The 18,341-nt window shown below is 38.7% G+C and overlaps 1 protein-coding gene across 6 annotated transcripts in view; it reads right to left on the reverse strand.

Moving 5' to 3' along the window:
- LOC134841424 (spectrin beta chain, non-erythrocytic 1-like) overlaps nt 1-18,341 on the reverse strand; it is a 46,328-nt gene that overhangs the window by 12,232 nt on the left and 15,755 nt on the right. For 3 of the 6 annotated variants that reach the window (XM_063857404.1, XM_063857403.1, XM_063857398.1), the window contains exons 7-17: nt 11,203-15,835; nt 10,829-10,846; nt 7,351-10,586; nt 7,193-7,216; nt 6,668-6,782; nt 4,291-4,452; nt 3,276-3,757; nt 2,718-3,084; nt 1,453-1,557; nt 690-1,149; nt 146-202 (exon numbers count right to left, since the gene is read on the reverse strand). In XM_063857404.1, coding sequence (XP_063713474.1) covers nt 146-202; nt 690-1,149; nt 1,453-1,557; nt 2,718-3,084; nt 3,276-3,757; nt 4,291-4,452; nt 6,668-6,782; nt 7,193-7,216; nt 7,351-10,586; nt 10,829-10,846; nt 11,203-15,835 — 9,659 coding nt within the window. The remainder of the gene's footprint in view (nt 1-145; nt 203-689; nt 1,150-1,452; nt 1,558-2,717; nt 3,085-3,275; nt 3,758-4,290; nt 4,453-6,667; nt 6,783-7,192; nt 7,217-7,350; nt 10,587-10,828; nt 10,847-11,202; nt 15,836-18,341) is intronic. The other 3 variants (XM_063857399.1, XM_063857401.1, XM_063857402.1) reach the window with 3 other exon arrangements.

Raw genomic sequence — 18,341 nt, forward strand, 5'->3', positions numbered from 1 at the left:
CTACTGCATTCGACTTTTAAATGTGCAAAGAGTTTCAATTCACCGTAGAAAATGTTTACAGGACTACATCTACATGGAATGATTAGATTCTAGCAACATAGGGAATGACTTGGAATGTACAGTGATTCTCGAGGACTGTACTCACCATTCCTTGTTATCGATCTCGATCGATTAACCGAAGAAGTTACCCTCAATCTGATGCCTTAAAATTTCAAATTAATTAAACTAGAGAGAGCAGTACTATGCAGTACTTAATTGCCGGGACCCCCGCAACAAAAATCGACGTCTTCGTAGACATTTGAGGGGTCTGAATGGACCCCACCGGAATTTATATGCCATCAATTTTACACCCAGTTTCAGAAAAAACTCCCAGCTCCAAAGAAATTGTTTTTTTTTTCCCCACGAAAAACCATTGTCACTTGGATTAAATCCAATTTTTAATTTGAACTTTTTTTTAGCTGGATTTCACTTTTCAATGTACTAGAATTCACCCAACTTCGCGGAACCCCCGGATAATTTTGAGCCCCCCGCAATGAAAAATGCTATTTCAGTTCAAAAAATGTTCAACCCCCGGTAATTTTCAACCCCCTGCAAACTATCAACTGCAGATTAGCGGTCAAGTCTTTTCAGCTTCTCGCGCACCTTAAATAACATCGAAACAACTGATAATTACTAGAAAAACCGCAAACCTTGTCTTATAATCGGTGCTTTCGGAACCGGAATAGGATTCGAAGAGAATGCTCCCGATTCATTTTCGCCCGTACTTTTTGACAACCCGGATTCAAAGTTCATGCCGCTTGCACTTGACAACGGCTGTGCCGCTTCCGCACTCATGTTGTAATCAGTCAAAAATGGTGATACAAATTTCTTGTCTTGATTCGAATTTGAATTAAACGACGAAGCCTTCTGTGCTTCCGATGCTGACTCCAAACTAGATATAGCTTCAGATTCTACGGCTTTAGTTATGATTTTTTCGGGAGAAAAAGCAATTTCCTGTGTTCGTCTACGCTGCTCGCGATTGCGTCGGTGGCGTTCATCAGTGATTCGAGTAGTTTCTCGTTTGCGAATCGATGCTTGCAGCTTTCGACGGTGTTCGTCTCTTGCTCTTTCTTCTTCTCTTTCTTTCCAGTCTGCTAGACCACTTTCGAGCTAAAAAAAAGTAACTATAATATTTCGTTCCTTGATACGTTTCAGGCTTGAACAGGTTTTTGATTTTGAAGCTACCTTTCGGTCTAAACATCGCCTTGCTAGTATTTCTATAATGTTGCGTATATAAAATAGCGCTTACGAATAATATTAAGACTAGCTGATAGTCAGATGCTCAATCTAAAGAAGAGGTCAATCGGTCAAAAAATACGACGAACTTATCATTTACAAAACTAGAGGTATTCTTTTAAGTTTACGATTAGAGTTCAATCAGAGCAATTCCTGGTTACTGCAACGAGCTCCTACCTTGGTTTTTCTGTTAATGGCTTCTATTTTTTCCTTCTGGGCATCTATCAGTTCCTCGAGCTCCTTCTGCTTCTTCAGAAGATCTTCAACTTCGATCAGGTCATTCTAAAACAGAAGTACCGATGAGTCTAATAAAGAAATCATAGTCAACATACAGATGGAAAAATGTCAAGGCACTCGAGAAGTGACAAAACCTTGTGATATTTGTTTAGAGCATTTTGAACCCTTTTTTGATGAAAAATTAACCCATTTCGAGAACTGGATCAAAAGCTTAATTTTAAGACAGGCGAAGCTGCGCTTCGCAAACACTAGCGACAACACGACAAAAAGATGCAATAAGACAAAGAAAAAATAAGCCTCGAATTAGTTAAAATTCGGCGACTTCTGGAACCAACGACCTACTGCGACTTCGAAATTATGAGTCTCACTCACTAACCACTCAGCTTGTGATTATAGCAAAAAGGCACACAAGTCAACACTTATTTGCGAATTAGGTAAGAAAAACAAAAAAAGCTTCATAATAAAAACAATAGCTGCTCGCTGGCGTAACAATCAACAGTGGTACAAGTGTGATAGAGGGGTCCCAAGAAACCAACCGGGTCCCTTATGTAAACAAAGTGCCTCAAAAATGTTCAATTTGCGTACTTTCAACTTAAGTATGGAATAAGTTAGCGCCAATGAGGCAGGTTAATTACGTTAGAGAAAAAGTTTTGAAACCACCGACGGCGCATATTGATTAGATAATGGCTGTTTTCGCTCAAAATAGTGTGATTGGGGACCCCTCTCTCACACTTGGTTTATAGCGGGACCCTTCTATCACACTTGTACCTCAACAGGGAATTCTATGAAACTAAATCTATTTTCGAAGCTTAAAGACACAAAAGTTTTCTTGTACAATTTTCATTTTAACACTCGAAAACGCAATTCGCCTTCCATTTAGCAAAATGCCTTGAAAAGAATTTAACTAAGATTTAAATTCAAACCGCGAAAAATCAAATTTAAGCGTGCACTTTTTCTTGAAAAAAAAACGCATGTAGATCAGTGTCTTCAACTCGGTTATCTTCAGTTCAAACAGATGCACTGATGAGTTAAAAATCTCACTATACATCCGTTATAGATCATGGACATTAACTTCTGCTCAAATAAACTTTCAAACTATCAAAACCTTGACATAATGCTATGGTTTTTTGGAATTTGCCAAACAGATTTCCCCATAACAATGTTCAAAAATTGCGCTCACTGTTCCATTTCTCTGTAGCACTTACACCGCAATTCTTGCTGGATACTTCTGGTGTTTTCTTCTGGATCCAGGAGTCCAAATTCTCTACATCAGCCAGGAACTCCTGCAAGTCCAGATTTATTTTGTAGAGATCACTTCTCTGTTTCCAAGTATTCTCCACAACTTTGTATCCGTCTTGTACTCTGCATCGCTTCTCGTGAATGTCTTCCTGAACACTCACGCCTGTCTCAATCAGCTGTTGTCCTTTGGCCCAAAGAGCTTTCACATCGGCATCTTTAGATCGGATGTTCTGTTTGAGCAAGTCATGCTGCTTGACCTTCAGAGTTGCTCCAGGAACGTCTCTCGGAAGGTCGTCGCTGTTCATGGTCGTTATGGTTTCGTTAATCCATTGCCTTAAATCACGAATCAGTCAGCTTTTCATCAACCTTTACAACGCTGGGGATACAAAACGTTCATAGGCATGAGACCAGTCTTAGAAATAATTATATCAAAAAAGCATTATACGATGCTGCGTCTCAAAACTATATTTGCGAAAAATTCGCCGAAAATTTACACATCGAAAATAAACACAGAAGAAACTCACATGACTTCCGCAAACATGTCATAGAACTCCTTCACATTTTCAAGCCTTTTCAATTTATCATTCTGCATTCCGGACATCGACTTCAATTTTGTCCACTCGGCTTTCAGTTCGTTCACTTTCCCATTCACATGATCATCATTGCCATACCTTTCCACCAGATTTTCTCCATTGCTTTGCAATTTGTTCACTCGCTCATTCAAATTTTCAATTTCTTTTTCAAGGTCTTCTTGTTTGTCGTACATGAGTTGGAGCGATTCGTATTCATCGATGTCGTGCTCATTCGACAATTCTGCTTGTTTGTCCTGAATTGAAGCTCGACAATCTTCGATATCTCGATTCAACTTGTGTACAAGGCGAGCCCCTTCCAAAGCGGCCGCTCTCGCTTCCCGCAGAGCTTTCAACTCCTGGCACGATGCTTTCAATTCTCCGCTTTTAGCTGTGAGTTCAGGAAGTGTTCCAGGTTCCGAAGCCAAATTCATTCCCTAAAACCGACAGAGTTGAGCTCATGGCCTGCATTACATGATAATTTCTTAAACTTGAATAAAACAGATTTCGATTGCTGAAGTAAACAAGTCAGTTAAACCCTTATATTTTGTCCCAACTTGAAAACCAATCAATGAAAACAGCCAACAAACCATTGAAAAAGAGTCAATGAACGCAAATGAACAGAAAATATTGACTATTTTTTTGAAAAAATCTAAACTTTCGAATAAAAAAAGATGACCTTCAAGCTCTTTGAATTTCTAGAACAACTTATGATAGACACTTTTTTGATAAAATTAACCCAATTTGAGAAAACTGGATCTGTAGTCCGAACAATTTTTAAAACTTCTCCTTAAAAAAAAACGAAAAAAGAAAATCATCAGCGCCATTATAAAAGTCTGAACTATATTCATCGACTCTTAAACATGTCACAAATCATTTTACAGCATCTTTTTTCCTACCCAGATTTCAGGATGGTAAAACCCTCGTCCTTAGATTGCGCACAAATTAATATCAGTTTGATTCCACTCACCGTTTGCACCAAATGATCACAGCTTGTCTCCAGACTAATCATTTCTTTCTCCTTTCCTCTGAAATCCCCCACAAGAATCTCTACACTCTCCACGTCATGTCCGTAGTCATCATTTCTGCACACGTCCTTTGCTTTATCCAACTCGTCCATACTTTCTTCAACCTATAGGGAAGTATAACTTTACTAAAACTATTCAAAAGACGGTAATTTCTTCCGACCGAACGAAAGCGAGAAGGAAAATCGTATTCGGGTGCGTTTTGTTCCGCTTTAATTGAGGTATCACAGCCGTCAGAAGCAGTCGACTGATACATCATGTGAAGCTTATTCAGTCGTAAAATGAGATGCAATCAATAAATTCTAAATATATTTTTTCTATAATTTTCCCAATAATTTTTCAAAAAATTTCAAACACATTGGGTAAACGTTCTCGTGAAAAATCAATTTGAAAAATTACACAGAGGCGAAGCTGCGCTCGCAAACAAGCGAGAAAAATACCAAAAAAGCTCTAAACAGGCAATAATGAAAAGAATAAGAATACACCTTGAGAAATAAATTTTAGTGACATAAGAGGTATCGCGTACTCACATCTGCTCCAAGTCCGCTTTTAATTTTACTAACACTAGCTATCAAAAAAGCAGCTACAGTTTCTATCAAATTGCCAATGCTACGCAGCAAAAATTCGAAAAAAAAGTTTTTCAATGTTCCGGATTTGAATCTCCGGCCCGTTAGTTAGGTGTCTCACGTCCTCGCATCTGCGCCACGGTCGCTCTCAAACAAAATAGTGGCCCAGCTAATGCTGGATCCACCTGTTTTAATAATTTTAATGAGATTCAAACCTGCGACCCAGAGATTAAGAGTCCCACACACTAACCACTCAGCCACGGACGCTTATTGGCATCAAACACAAGAAAAGCAGAGAAAAGATGATATGCAACTTCTAATGCTACAGTGAAATTTCCAAATAAGTGATCATTTTTAATCAACACTTTTACTTGCGAGTTAGGTTAGAAAAGGTTCGTAATAATACACTAAGCTGATGGCTAGTGTAATCATATATTGTATTGATTACGAAAATACTTTATTTTCAAAAAATGGATTTTACGCAAAATCCTAGTGATTTTATGCATAAGTAGATGATAAGCCGCTTATCTAAAAGAGAAAAACGCTACGCACTCCTTCATTTGACGTCTCTTTTTCAGATGTGGCGGGGTAGTTTTCGGAAAAAAAGTGAAAACGATTGCAAAAACGACTAAAAATACCAAAATCCTGCATCTATAAATTTTTCTTTACCAAAGCATGAGAAAAGATTTTATGCGGCGAAGACGTCCAAACCTAGATTGAACCCTTGATATCAAACGTAGGAGTTTCAAGAAAAGTGACGAAATTTCTATAAAAAAACCGGTAAAAATTTCAAAAAATGGATTTTTCCCAAGTTCATTTCAGCTTTTCTTCAAAAAATCATATTGCGCCAGAAAAATCTAAGCACCATGTTAGTTTGAATGAACTATCAACCTCAGAATCAGCAGGTTAGTTAATGCAAAAAAAATAAGTTTCCAAAAACAGTTAAAAATTCAAAAATTGCACTTCTCTAAGGCCACATTTTGTTCAAAACGCAGGGCATAACTGCACGCGCAGCGAAGACTGGCATATTCCACTGTTTCACTTTATCCTTAATCTCCGATTTGACAGTATTTTTGAGAAAGGTCAAAAAGTTTTAAAAATTAACAAAATGTCAAAATAACAAATTGGGCTTGTTCGAGGCCATAAGTTGTTTCTTCGGAAATTAAGGAAGAACCACTTTGAAAAAGGAAATTCCCATAATTTGTTCTTTTGATTGAAACCCTCATCTCAGACTTGTGTATTTAATACATGAAAAAAAAGAAAAATTCACAAATAGGTTAAAAATCACTCTACTGAAAATTTCGAAGGCCTAGAACGTGCGGTAAAATGAAAAGAGACAGGCGAAATATGCAGGCACATTGAAGAGCAGCCGGTTTTTCCATTGGTTTCTTGTTTTTGAAAATTGGTACAATAGTTTTTGAGAAAATTTGAAATTTCTGCGAAAAGTGCAAAAATGTTCCGAAGCTTTGCCAAAAAAAAACAAAAAAAAAACAACGAAACCCATTCACTTTCATTATGCCTGTTTTTTTTTGAAAAGCACCTTACACTAGCCAAAAATAAAGCAGCAAAATTTGTTGTTAAATTGCATATGCTTAAATAGGCTTAAATATGATTAAATTGAAATAAACAAAAAAGCCACCAAATGAGAACTTTTATTTGCGACTCAGGTTAGGAAAAAAATCTTCTTAATAATACACTTCGCTACGCTTGTGTAACCAACTAAACAGGATAGTGAGCTATAATGTGATTATCATACCTCGACTAAAAAGAGGAACTGATTGAGTTGAGTTGTCAGAATCACCACACGCTTAGCATACAAGGACTGAACTTTGTCGAAGTAAGCGTAGAGCTCTTCTAGTCTTTCTCGCAAACTGAAACAAAATTAGGGTTATAGATGAAGTTCTCCCCCAGTTTCAAACCCTCACATTTCATGCGCTTAAATTGATACAGTGATTACTTCTATCAAGCTTTTTAGTGACACTAACAAAATAAGGGATACATGTGTTCTTTTTTAGCTTCAAAGTGTTCAACATCAAGGAGATGTTTTCGAGTGTTCAAAAATTTGGCAATTCAACTAAGTATTTCGTTTACAGTATTAACTGAGGTCAAACTGTTGACATATGGGCTAAAAACAACAATAACAACTGTTGACGTTAACGAACATGTATCATAGTTTTCGCTTTAATGCATTAAGGGTACATGCTGCTTTTAACAATAGGGACACTTTTGTACATATTTGCAGACTGCATTCGGAAGGAAACATCGACGATATGAGACTTACGGTCGCACTCTCAAGTTTAAAAACCTGAACAAAGTTCATTACAGTTTGAAGAATCACACGGGGATAGTACAAAATTGAACAAGAAAAACTCGATTGAACAATTCACGCCCACTGAAATATTCTTTGGAAATTTTAGATTTTGCAGAAAATTTCCTTACATTTCCTTATTTGGCAGAATTTCGGACTTTTCCACTTCTGAAATATCTTCCTCTGTCTGAGACAAGTTTGCTCGTTGGTTCTTCATCTCAGTCTCAAAATGGACCACTTGGTCTAGAACATTCTGACACGACTGCTCATCTCTCACAAACCTCTGGCTATCAATATCACGCAAAAACTTCTCTTTCTGAGCCAGCCAGTTTCTAGTCTCACCAGTTCTGGTTAGCAGCTTGAACGCCGTCTGCACAATCCGAAGTACGTTCGTTTTGTCCCCACTGGCTTGTTTCAGTCGGTCGAACTTAACTTTGTAACTTCCAAATGACTGTCGAAGCGTATTTCGGTGTACCGGGTGGTGATTTGCAAGAATCTGAGATTCCGTTTCTAAGTTTGTTAGTGTTTCCTGACTGTTCTCGAGTTCTTTGTCCAAATTTTCACTAGCGACCAACATTGAATCGATCAAATTAGTCGAATTATCTTTCGTCCAATCAAAATCAAACTGGGTTTCCAGCATTTTCTGATCAGTCCATTTTATATGTGCGTTTAGTTTTTCAATGAAAGTCTGGACTATCAGACTGGATTCCAATTGATCGTCGCGGCGTTTCGCTCCTTGTGTCAGATTGTCGTAACGCTGGACAATATCGTCAAGTCTTTGCTGCATGGCGGTAGTTGGACAAGTTGTCGAAACATTTAAGCTTTCCATCATGTCCAAAAGTACCGCAACATTATCCGACTTTTCATGCAACTTATCCTTCATTTTTTCATGTTTAGCTGTTACACGTTTCACGCTTCTCAGATTATCTCCGAAATCATTGCTTTCGAAATCTTTCTCGCACTCATCTGCGAATTGCTCAACGTTTTCAGCCAATCTATTGAACTCGACGGCTTGCAGTGCCTCACGAAGTTTAGACTTTTTGTCCCCACTGTGGTCGAGCAACATTTGCCATTCTTCTAGCAGCTCTCTTATTTTTGCTTCAATTTCCAATTTTAGATTTTCCTCGTCACTAAGAATGCCTTCATTTGGCTTGAAACTTTCTGCCAAAAGACGCTCTCCTGTATTCTTCAAGTCGTCCACTTGCTTTCCATGTTGCTTAATTCCACTTTCAAACGTTGAATGCAACTCGATTTTGTGCAACAGATTGGTGGGATCTCTGAAATTTTCGTCTAGGGCCTTTTTGTCTTGATCGGCAACCCAAAGCAGTAGTTTCCTTGTTTTCTGCAAGAACAACTGGACTTCTTTAGAAACATTGAGTCTATCTTTACGTCTAGAACAACTTTCTCCACTTGAGCGAAGCTTGTTTTTCAACTCTTCCATTCTTGATTCAATTCTCGGTGACAGGTAGTTACCATTTTCGACAATCTCTTCGCCCTTTTTGATACACTCGTTTGTCTGGCTTTTAACTTCCCCGTATGCTGAAACTCGAGACTGGTATTTTGATAGCAGCGATTCAACGGCTGATAAAGAATCGCCCACGTTCGAAGTATTGAAAATCAGTTCGCAGTTTGTTATCGCCATATCACAATCTGCAGCTTCTTTCAAAAATTGTTGATAGGCAATGTCATCATGCAGTTCTTTCGCTGTCTTACCCCACACATCATTCAATTTATGCATAATGTCTCGGACTTCTGAACTAGCTTGAGATATTTTGTCTGCGTTTCTAGGTACCTTCGAACTCAGTTCCTTACCACTCTGTAACAACACTTCAACGTCTTTTCCACTGTTTCCAATTTCCTTATTCAAACTTTCATGACTTTGGAAATTGTTGTCAGCTTCCTTCAAATTTTTAGGCAAAACTCTGTTATGCATAGAGTCTATTAATTCCATCGCCCATTTGTTTCGTAACGCACAATTATGCAAAAATGTGAAGCAATCTACAGAGTTTTTAAGGTTCTTCTGACGCTGTGCTGTGACATCATTCAAAACAGCCCAATTAGAGTTGGCTTTTTGCAGGGCTTCGAACACTTCTTGTTCACGTGCCGGTTGACGGTGGCTCAACTCAAGGCCCTCTGCTTTTAAATTCTCCATTTTTGAACTTAATTCTGGGATCGTCGTTTTTTGTACCAGCTCATGTCTATTAAGTAGCTTTTGGGCGTAGTCTAAAGAATCTCCAACATCGTCGCTTTTAGCCACTGAAGTACGTTCTGCTATCAAATCATTCAAATCGTTACTGTCACGGATAAACTTGTGTACTTCTAATGACTTTTTCAACTCATCCGTGTACGTTTTCATATCTCTGTTGACCTTCTGGTACCTGTCGTTAATTTCATTTTTTCTCTCACGCACTGCTTGAGGATCAAGTTGACCCTTCACTACAATACTATCCGCTAACTTATTCAGTTCTTTAAGTTTCTGTGGCGTGATTTCGTCAGGCGAAGGTTTATTCAATTTGTCCAAAATAAACAAACATTGCTCATAATCATCTCCAAGATCTCTCATTTTAAGCAGCACCTCTTTTTGCTTCAGCCACTTTTCAGATTCGTCGCATTCATTGAAAAATTTCACCACCTCTCGCGCTTCAGACAGAACCGAGTTCTTCTGGTTCAGAGACTCCAGGAGCTTCCTCCAAAGCACTTCCAACTTGTTGACGGTAGATTTACAATCTTTAGCGTACGGTCCAGGGTAGATAACCTTCTGAGCATCCGTTTTTAAAATTCCAAACCGATCCTTCCCGTTTTCAATTTCAGACTCAAGAGCTTGATGCTTCTGTAACACTTTGATTTTCTGTTCAAACGTCTCTGCTTTTTTGTAGTCATCGTTGTCAGCTAAAATTTGTTTCTCTTTCAGCCAAGATTCCTCTTCAGCTGCTCGCATGTTGAAATCCATGTAGTCTACAGTAGCGTCCAGCAAAGCACGTCTGGCTTGACATTTGGCCAGAACTTGATACCTGGTACTTTCCAGTTCTGATACCAGAGCATTGACTTCCTTCACTTTTGGATGTCCAGACATTTCCAGCTCCTGGGCAACTTTTCTGATATCGTCCAGCAAAACTTGTTCTTTGCTGATCTTATTTTCTAAGGCTTCCTGCTCACGCACACTGCCTCTAGGGTCATGAAGGGACACTTTGCGACTGTTTCTTGAGTTCAATATTTGAGTCTCGTTCATCATCAGTTGCTTGAGGTTCTTGTATTTAGAGAGGAAAGCGAAGAATTGAGTCTGATGCGTGATTGACGCGTCCAGATAACCAGTTTCGTCTTCCAATGCAGATTTCCCGCTTAACACTGTATTGAGCACCTGGTCGATCTACACATCAATCAAAATTATTCAAATTTTAAACAAAAAACTTGTCTTAGAAATTTGAGCGTTTCAAAATTCGACTTCGGTCAACCTCTTGAAGACCGTTTTAAAAACAAATTTCTGACAAATTTTGTTAAATTATCAGACAATGCTTCTTGTTGGGCAAATTCAACCACGGACACCTCACGAGTGATGTCTTAAAAGTGAACTCTAAATATGTCCTATTTCTAAAGATGAACTTAATTTACCTGCTCGTCTGTAAAAACCTGAAAGTAAAAATCAATCGTTAAACATTCTGATCTTACTGCAAAGCAGCAGCCTCTTCAAGAAAATTCTGACTGCCTGAACTTGTTACACAGCAGATCTTTTCAAGGACACTTATTTACGACATTCATTTTCAAACGATATATATTTTTAAAAACTTGAGGCTTCTTGAGCGTTCATTTACTCTTTATTTCTCAGGCAAGGGCACAGTTAAAGAAGCATACTCTCACTCATAAAAAACTCATTTTGAAAATCTGATTTAAATATGGCCCACAGTCAATAAAATTCAAAAACCAAAAGTTCATTCATCCAGCAAATTCAAATTGAAAAGTAAGAAAACTGAAAACTTCTGGCATACCTCATCCACTGGATAGATTTCTTCGCTTGTGATCATTCTGTCACTTCTGTCCACCAAAGTCTTAAAATCCTCCTCTTTATTCTTCAGTCCACTTTTTACCCCATTCAACGACTCCTGTAAATCATTCATCGAATCCGCACTAGGTGTTGAGTCTTTGATCGCCGACACTACTCGTTTCTGCTCTGACATCCAGTCAATCAAATCCTTCGCGGCTGATTTATATTTCTGGAATTCAAGAGTCAGCAACAAATTCTGTTTCCTTTTGGCTGAGTCTCGCTTCAAGTTCTGCCAAGCATTGACCATTATATTCTTACTTTCCAATAAACTTTCTTCATTTTCACCAGGGTAAACTTGACTCAATCGATCCGATTCCTCAACTAGCGCATGCAATTGCGCCTCTAACGCAACCAAGCCGGTCTCAAAGCTCTCGTGGTTCCTAAGCAGTTTCTGAACACCCTGCAACGTTGGGTTTGCCAATGGTGCGGTTGGAATTGCGTTCTGCTTTTCTTGAATCTGACTTAAAGCTTCCACTACATCTAGATTGAATTTATGGAGCTCTCCTGCTGATTCCATCATATCTTCACGTTCTGAGACCATTACTTCAAGGTCATTCATCATACTGTTAAGGTCATCAAGCTTTTCCTCCACCCAGCTGAAATCATCGCCGGTCCAAGTCCGAGAAATTTTAGAACACAGCTGCTCGCAATTTCGCAACTGATTGCTCTTATGCATGTCAACTGCTTCTTTCAGCTTGTTGAAATCAATCTTGACCTTCTCAAAGGATTCGAAATCTTTCCCAAAATCCGAGCTCTGAGCCTTATGTGCCGCTTCAACGAACCAATCGCAGAGCTCCGTTGACTCTACTTGAAACTCAGCCGCCATCTGACACGCTTCGAAGTATTTTCCACCAGTTTTCAATTCGTCTGTCAGATTCTCCAATTGATCTCCCAATTCGTTCTGTTTAGCTTTAATACTTTCACAGAGAGGATGTTCAGTTTCAACAAACTCGTTGCAACTTTCGTCTAAATCGTTCAAAGTAGTACAATATCTGGATACTGCAACCTCGTCTGTCTTATGATTTGACAAGGCATTTGCAGTTTTCCTTTCGTCTAGTTTATCAGGATGCGAACTGATTAGATCTCGGCGTGAATGATATTGAGACAGTCTTTCATCTACCCACTCTAGAGCATCTTCAAGTGACATTAGTAATCTATGGTATTGCAGAACAGACTGTAAATTTGACATTCTGTCCACGCAAGCTGCGTTTATTGTGTTCCAAAGAAATGTAATTTCGTCTCCTATCGACTCAATTTGCTCTTTTGCCCAATGATTGGCCATGATCATCTTCTGAGCCCCTAAAAGTAATTCTTTTACAAAGGATTCTCTGTCTGAGAGCTCTTGGTCCAGAGCCTGATGTCTTGTCAAAAGATTCGCTGTGGCGTCCAAGTGGGATCCAAAATGCGTGCTCTCCGCTTCGTCCATCCTTTCCTGGAACCACTCTTTCTGCGAAAGCGCATCCTCTTTCCACTGGAAAAATTCAACTGAATCTTTCAATTTCAGATTCTTTTCACCTCCTCGGCGTTGAAGGTTCTTCACAGAGTCTGCATAATCCGAGAGCATTTTTCGAATACCGTCAGGGTCGTGATGGCCTTTCTGGATCAAAGTATCGACTTCTCGTAGCAGCTTACCATTAGCATCATCACAACCATCCTGAATTTCCTCCTCGATTACTTGGTTTTCCTTGAGCAAATCTTTTGCCTCGTTCAAACTATTGCCTAGATTTTCTGCTACAATTTCATCTTCGAGCTCCGCTAAACGTTCATTTCGATGCTTGATATCATCTCTTAGCACTTTCTGTTTATGCGACAATCCAATAGTTCCGCCTGCATTTTCGACCGCTAATTTCAAATCTTTCCAGCGTTTTGCCAAATTGAGCAGAGCTTGTCTGATTTCCGGAGAAGCATAGTGTTGTTGGTTCATTAAATGCTTGCCACGTTCGGCAATTTCGTTCAGATCAGTATGACGTTTTTCCAGCTCAGACTCCAGATTTGATATAATTTTCTGCTTCTTATCCAGGTTCACCATTTCTTTGAACGCTGGATCCTGCGCTATCGCAAGTCGCTCCAGCATCCAGTCGTCCATTTCAGAGACGTCCCTCAAAAGAGTCTGGTAGTCCAAACTATCCTGTAGACTCCTATCTCTCTCGTTATAAGCCTTTATGGTTTTATCTCTCAGACTTTTAACCTCTTTAAGCTTTTCGTTCACCTTGTTCGAGGCCACGTTTCGATCACGTGTCATCTTGGCAGCCTTAGTGTCCAAATTTTTTGTCTTATCGTCCAACAAATGAATTTTATCTTTCTGAGTGTTCAGTTGGTTCAGCAACGATTCGACTTCGTCTGCCGATTTTCCTAAATTATCGGATGACAAAAGGGCCAACTGAGCTCCTAATTGCGCCTCAACACCGTCAGCTTCTCTGTAAAACTGAGCCGCATTTTTGCAGTCTTTCAAAAACTTGTCGCGGCCAACCCATTCATTTTTAAGTTGAATTGGAAGCTGCGTCACTTTTTGCCCCAACTGACCAAAATCGCGATCATTTCCAGCCATGGGCTTCAGTGCCTCCGATTCCTTGATAAGCTCTTCAATAACAGGCACACGAAAATCGATTTCGTCTTTCAAGGTGTCATGTTCTGCAAGAGCGTCAGACACAGTTTCAAGGTCACTTGGCTGTTCACGGTAGGACATGATATCCCTTGCTTTGTCAGCCCAACTAATTTGAGATTCGCAGTCCTTTTTGAACTGACATAATTTCTTTTCTCGCTCTAGCTGCCCAAGCCTTTCGTCTAGTAGCCTTTGAAGATTGTCTCGCACAGCTTGGAGTTCAGCCACTTTCTTTTTGACCAACGCAGCCTGACCAGGATTGGTTGATGCAAGAGAGTTTCCAAGAACAATTAGCTTGTTTATCCTTTCGTCTAAAGGTTTAATCGTTTTATTCAGTTTGTTAATTTGAGCTTGCACATCCTCGGGTGACAATTTATGCTTCAAAAGTCCTGCCGAAGCTGCATCTGGATTCTTGCTTGCAGCAATTCCAGATTCCAGCAACGCAATTGTGTCCTTTGCCATGTCTATCGCTCCTTCCATATCAGCTTCAAATGCATTGAGTCCAGCCGCACCAGCTAAAATCTTCTCTTTTTCCAGCTTCAATTTCTTCAAAGCTCCCCACTTTGCTTGAATGTTTGAGGTCATTCCTGAAATCTTTCGCTTGTTAGATGCTCCGACTGAACCACGCGCTACTTTCTCGCCCTCGGCTAGTATCCTAGCAACTCTTGGTTCGTTAGCTACCAATTCTGTCAAAAAGGTTTCCAAAACATGTCGCAATGAGTCCGGTGAATCTTTCTTCTGATTCAACTCTGAACGGATCCATCTATCTTTTATGTCGATCCATGTTAGCAACTCTTCGGCTCCGACAAAGAAATTGAACAAATCTGCAAAATCATGCAACATCTGCAACCTCGCGGAGGACAACTTTTGAAGTTGATTATACGTACTCTCGATCGTTTGTTGACGCAGCTGAATGTTTTCAGCGTCAAAACGAGAGCTCTTGGTTACCTTTTCACCAAGCATCGGAGATATTCCAGTCTTCAATGTTTTCCTTCGTTTGACCTTTTGTTTTCGTTTTTGGATTCTCTTTACCGCAACTTCCTCGTGTACGGTGTGGACTTTGCTCACATGCACTTCTTCATGTCTTGTTCCGTTATCTCTCAGAAGATTTTTGGGCAAAGTCATTTCACGTCCTGTTTTTGAATCTTTGACGACCCAGAAAAGTTCATCCGAGCTGTCCTGAAGATCATACTGTGTCCCTGCTTTAATTATAAATCCACTTTTGTCTTTGTATTCTCGCAATGTTGCGACGCGGGGGATCTCGCGAACCTCGGTGTCTGTGTGATCAATTTCCCTGGCGATCATTTCACGATCTTCGATTTCGACAGGAATGTACACCTCCTCTTCGATAAACTCATCGGCCACACCCGACTCAACTCCTCCACTCATTGGTTGTAGCGCCAACTCCGTTTTCTTCAATCGATCTGCGTCTTCTCGTAACTTCGAGACATCAGTGGCAAACTCGGCTATCTGTTCGTTTAATTTCTTATGAGCATCAAAGAGGTTGGTCGCACTCATAGCATCCTGCCCGTAATTGTCGTTCGATACCAGTGGGTACTTTTCTTTCATCCAAGATTCAATGTCGTTGGCGTCTGTGTAATACTGTTGTGTCTCTAAGGCCTCTTGCAGGCGTTCTAAACGCTCCGAAGAACAGCTTTTGAGGTCCTCCAATTTCTTCGGAAGAATTTCCATTCGCTGTTGCACTCCAAAACTGTTTGGAATTTTCAGCAGACTCTTGCCTCGTTTCAAAATATCTTTGATGAACGTTTCGTGCGTGTTTATCTTCTGCTCAAACGCCTTCTGTTTCTTCTGCAGCTCAATGACCGATAGGAGGTCACGTGCAACCACTGGCTGCATCATGATCTGGCTGCTCTCGTCCAACCACATCTCTTCCTCGTCTGCGTCCTGATGAAACTGGAACAGCTCAAGGTTCTGTTCCAGGGCTTTCCGACGTCCGTTCGACCGCTCTTTCACGCTATAAAAAGTCAAATTCGCTTTTAGTTTCACTACAAACAGAAAAAATCGACAATCAAATTTTACCATTGAAATAGTCAAAAACAAATATCGACATTGTAGACGACTGCGGTCATGTTTCAGTTTAAAATCGTTTTTATGAAACTCATAAATCCAACTCGTAAGATTAATGCGTTCACCATAATCTTAATACAGAAGCGAAGGGGTACTTTTCATCAATTCGATAGCGCACATACACAACATGGCAAAAGAAGTATATTTTCCATTTTTCTCAGACAGTCTGATTTAAAAAAAGGAAAACAATTATTATTGCAAAAACTTTTTTTTTTTTCAAAAATCCCAACAGAAATTCCGCAAAAAAGTCACCATGTTACTCCCACTAATGACATTCAGAAAAATAGAGGAAAGCTCAGTCTTCAAAAAGAGTTGGTGCAAAGGCGAACTAAGCCAGGGAGGATAAACAGACGGCCGATAGTACAGCAGACATTTTCTAGTTTGAAAAAAAAAAACAGATCCCGGTCAGTTTCGAACCAAGAGTCTTTGTCGTCTCCGACATAAGCGTCACCTATACACCAGATGTGCTGGATAGTTGATTGAATTTGAATTTATTACAAAGCAAGTTGAATTACGTAAAAACATTTTCACATCAGACATTTTGCGAACAATTATGTTTATAGGAGAAAAGTCTAGTACCCGGTTGCAACTCCCTTGCTTATCGCAAGGCAAAAAAATAAGCGCAGATGCTATCCTGCATTTGATAAAAAATTCTGCCTAATTCTTATAAGGCGTTGACTTTGGAAATTTATTAAATGTTGATTTTGAAAAAATATAGCCGAATAAAAGTTAACTTTCAGTGTTGACATAAAGTGGGCGCAAAACGTTGAATTAGTCCTGCATGTGTTTCGCATGCAATAATATCAAAACTAAATTGTGAATATTTTATGCTTTCAAATATCTCGAAATATGCGTAATTAGAAACTTTTCAGAAGATGTTTATATCATGAACTATGCTTATATCAAGAAACATAGCCAACAGGTAGTTGGAAAAGAGTCAATGAGCACAAGTAAGTAATAAAAAAAACATTGACTTGATTTTTGAAAAATCTGAAAATTTGAATTGTCAAGAAAAAATCACATGATCTTGAATCTCTTTTGAAGTTATAGAACAATTTATGATACACTTTTTGACAAAATTAACCCATTTTGAGAAATCTGACGTATAAAATCAATTTTTGAAATTAGAAGTCGATAAATAATGGAGTTTGCTTTTCTTTTCAAGTGAACTTAGAACAAATCGAAAGTCAAATGCGAAAAATCAAAATTGAGCGTGAACAAAATTTAGACTTTTCCAGAAAAAAAAATAATCATGACCTATATAAGAGTCTGAACTTCAATCATCGACTCTAAAAAAAATTAGTTCCGGCTGAGACTCCAACCCCAGACCTTAGAGAACAAAATATTTGCAAAGAGAACAAAATAAAGAGAACTAACAAAGAGCAGATTGGCTCCCCAAGTGTAATAAAATTACCCCAAATTTGGAAAACTGAATCAATAGTTCAAATTTTTATTTCGCTGGAAAATCTCGTAATTTAAGTCGTAATTTTTCGTGACCTTTACACTTAGGCATTCAATAGTGGAGTTTACCTTCCTGTTAACCAAGAAAATGAAATTCTCAAAAGTCTAACTGCGAAAAAAAAATAATTTTGAGCCTGAATAAATTTCAAGACTTTTCCTGAAAAAAAAACGAACATAGCCAACAGACAGTACGAAAAAAAGTCAAAAAACGCAAATGAACAGAAAACACAAAATTTTTCTTTTTGAAAAAAATATCAACTTTGGAATTTTAAAGAAAAGAATAGATGCCCTAAAAACTCTTTGCATTTCTAGCGATTGACAATTTAAGATTGACAAATTTTTGATTAAAACTGAAAAAACTGGAACGGTAGGTAAATTTTTGACTCCGCTGGAAAATCTGAAAACTCCACTTTCGAAAATAGAACTCGATCACATTTTTTACGACCCTTACACTTTTGCGAGTGGAATTTGTTTTCCTTTTAACAAAATAAATGAACTGAACTTAACAATAAACCATAAGTCAAACCGCGAAAAGACCCTGAAAAATTTTAAAGACACTTCCTGAAAAATAAACTAATTAAAAGTCATGAGCACCCATCGACTCTTTAAAAAATCATCACGAACTATATAAGAGTCTGAACTATGTTCATAGACTCTTAAAAATGCTCGTTTTACCTTATTTTGCTAATTAAAAACCATGATTGGGTTAAATATTTTGCAATCAAAACTCAACTTTGACAATTTTTTGAATTCTTCATCTTTTGGAATGGCTGACTTATACTTATTCACAGAGGCGAAGCTGAGCGTCAAAAACACTAGCCGGAACACGCTGCTTTAGCCAGAACAAAAAAGCAGATTTATAAAGTGAAAGAAGAAATAAAAATAAGCCTCGATTTATTAAAAATTTGGTACGCATGGCTTCGAACCTATGA

The sequence above is a fragment of the Symsagittifera roscoffensis genome, chromosome 3, assembly GCF_963678635.1.
Source record: "Symsagittifera roscoffensis chromosome 3, txSymRosc1.1, whole genome shotgun sequence".
NCBI classification, from domain to species: domain Eukaryota; kingdom Metazoa; phylum Xenacoelomorpha; order Acoela; family Convolutidae; genus Symsagittifera; species Symsagittifera roscoffensis.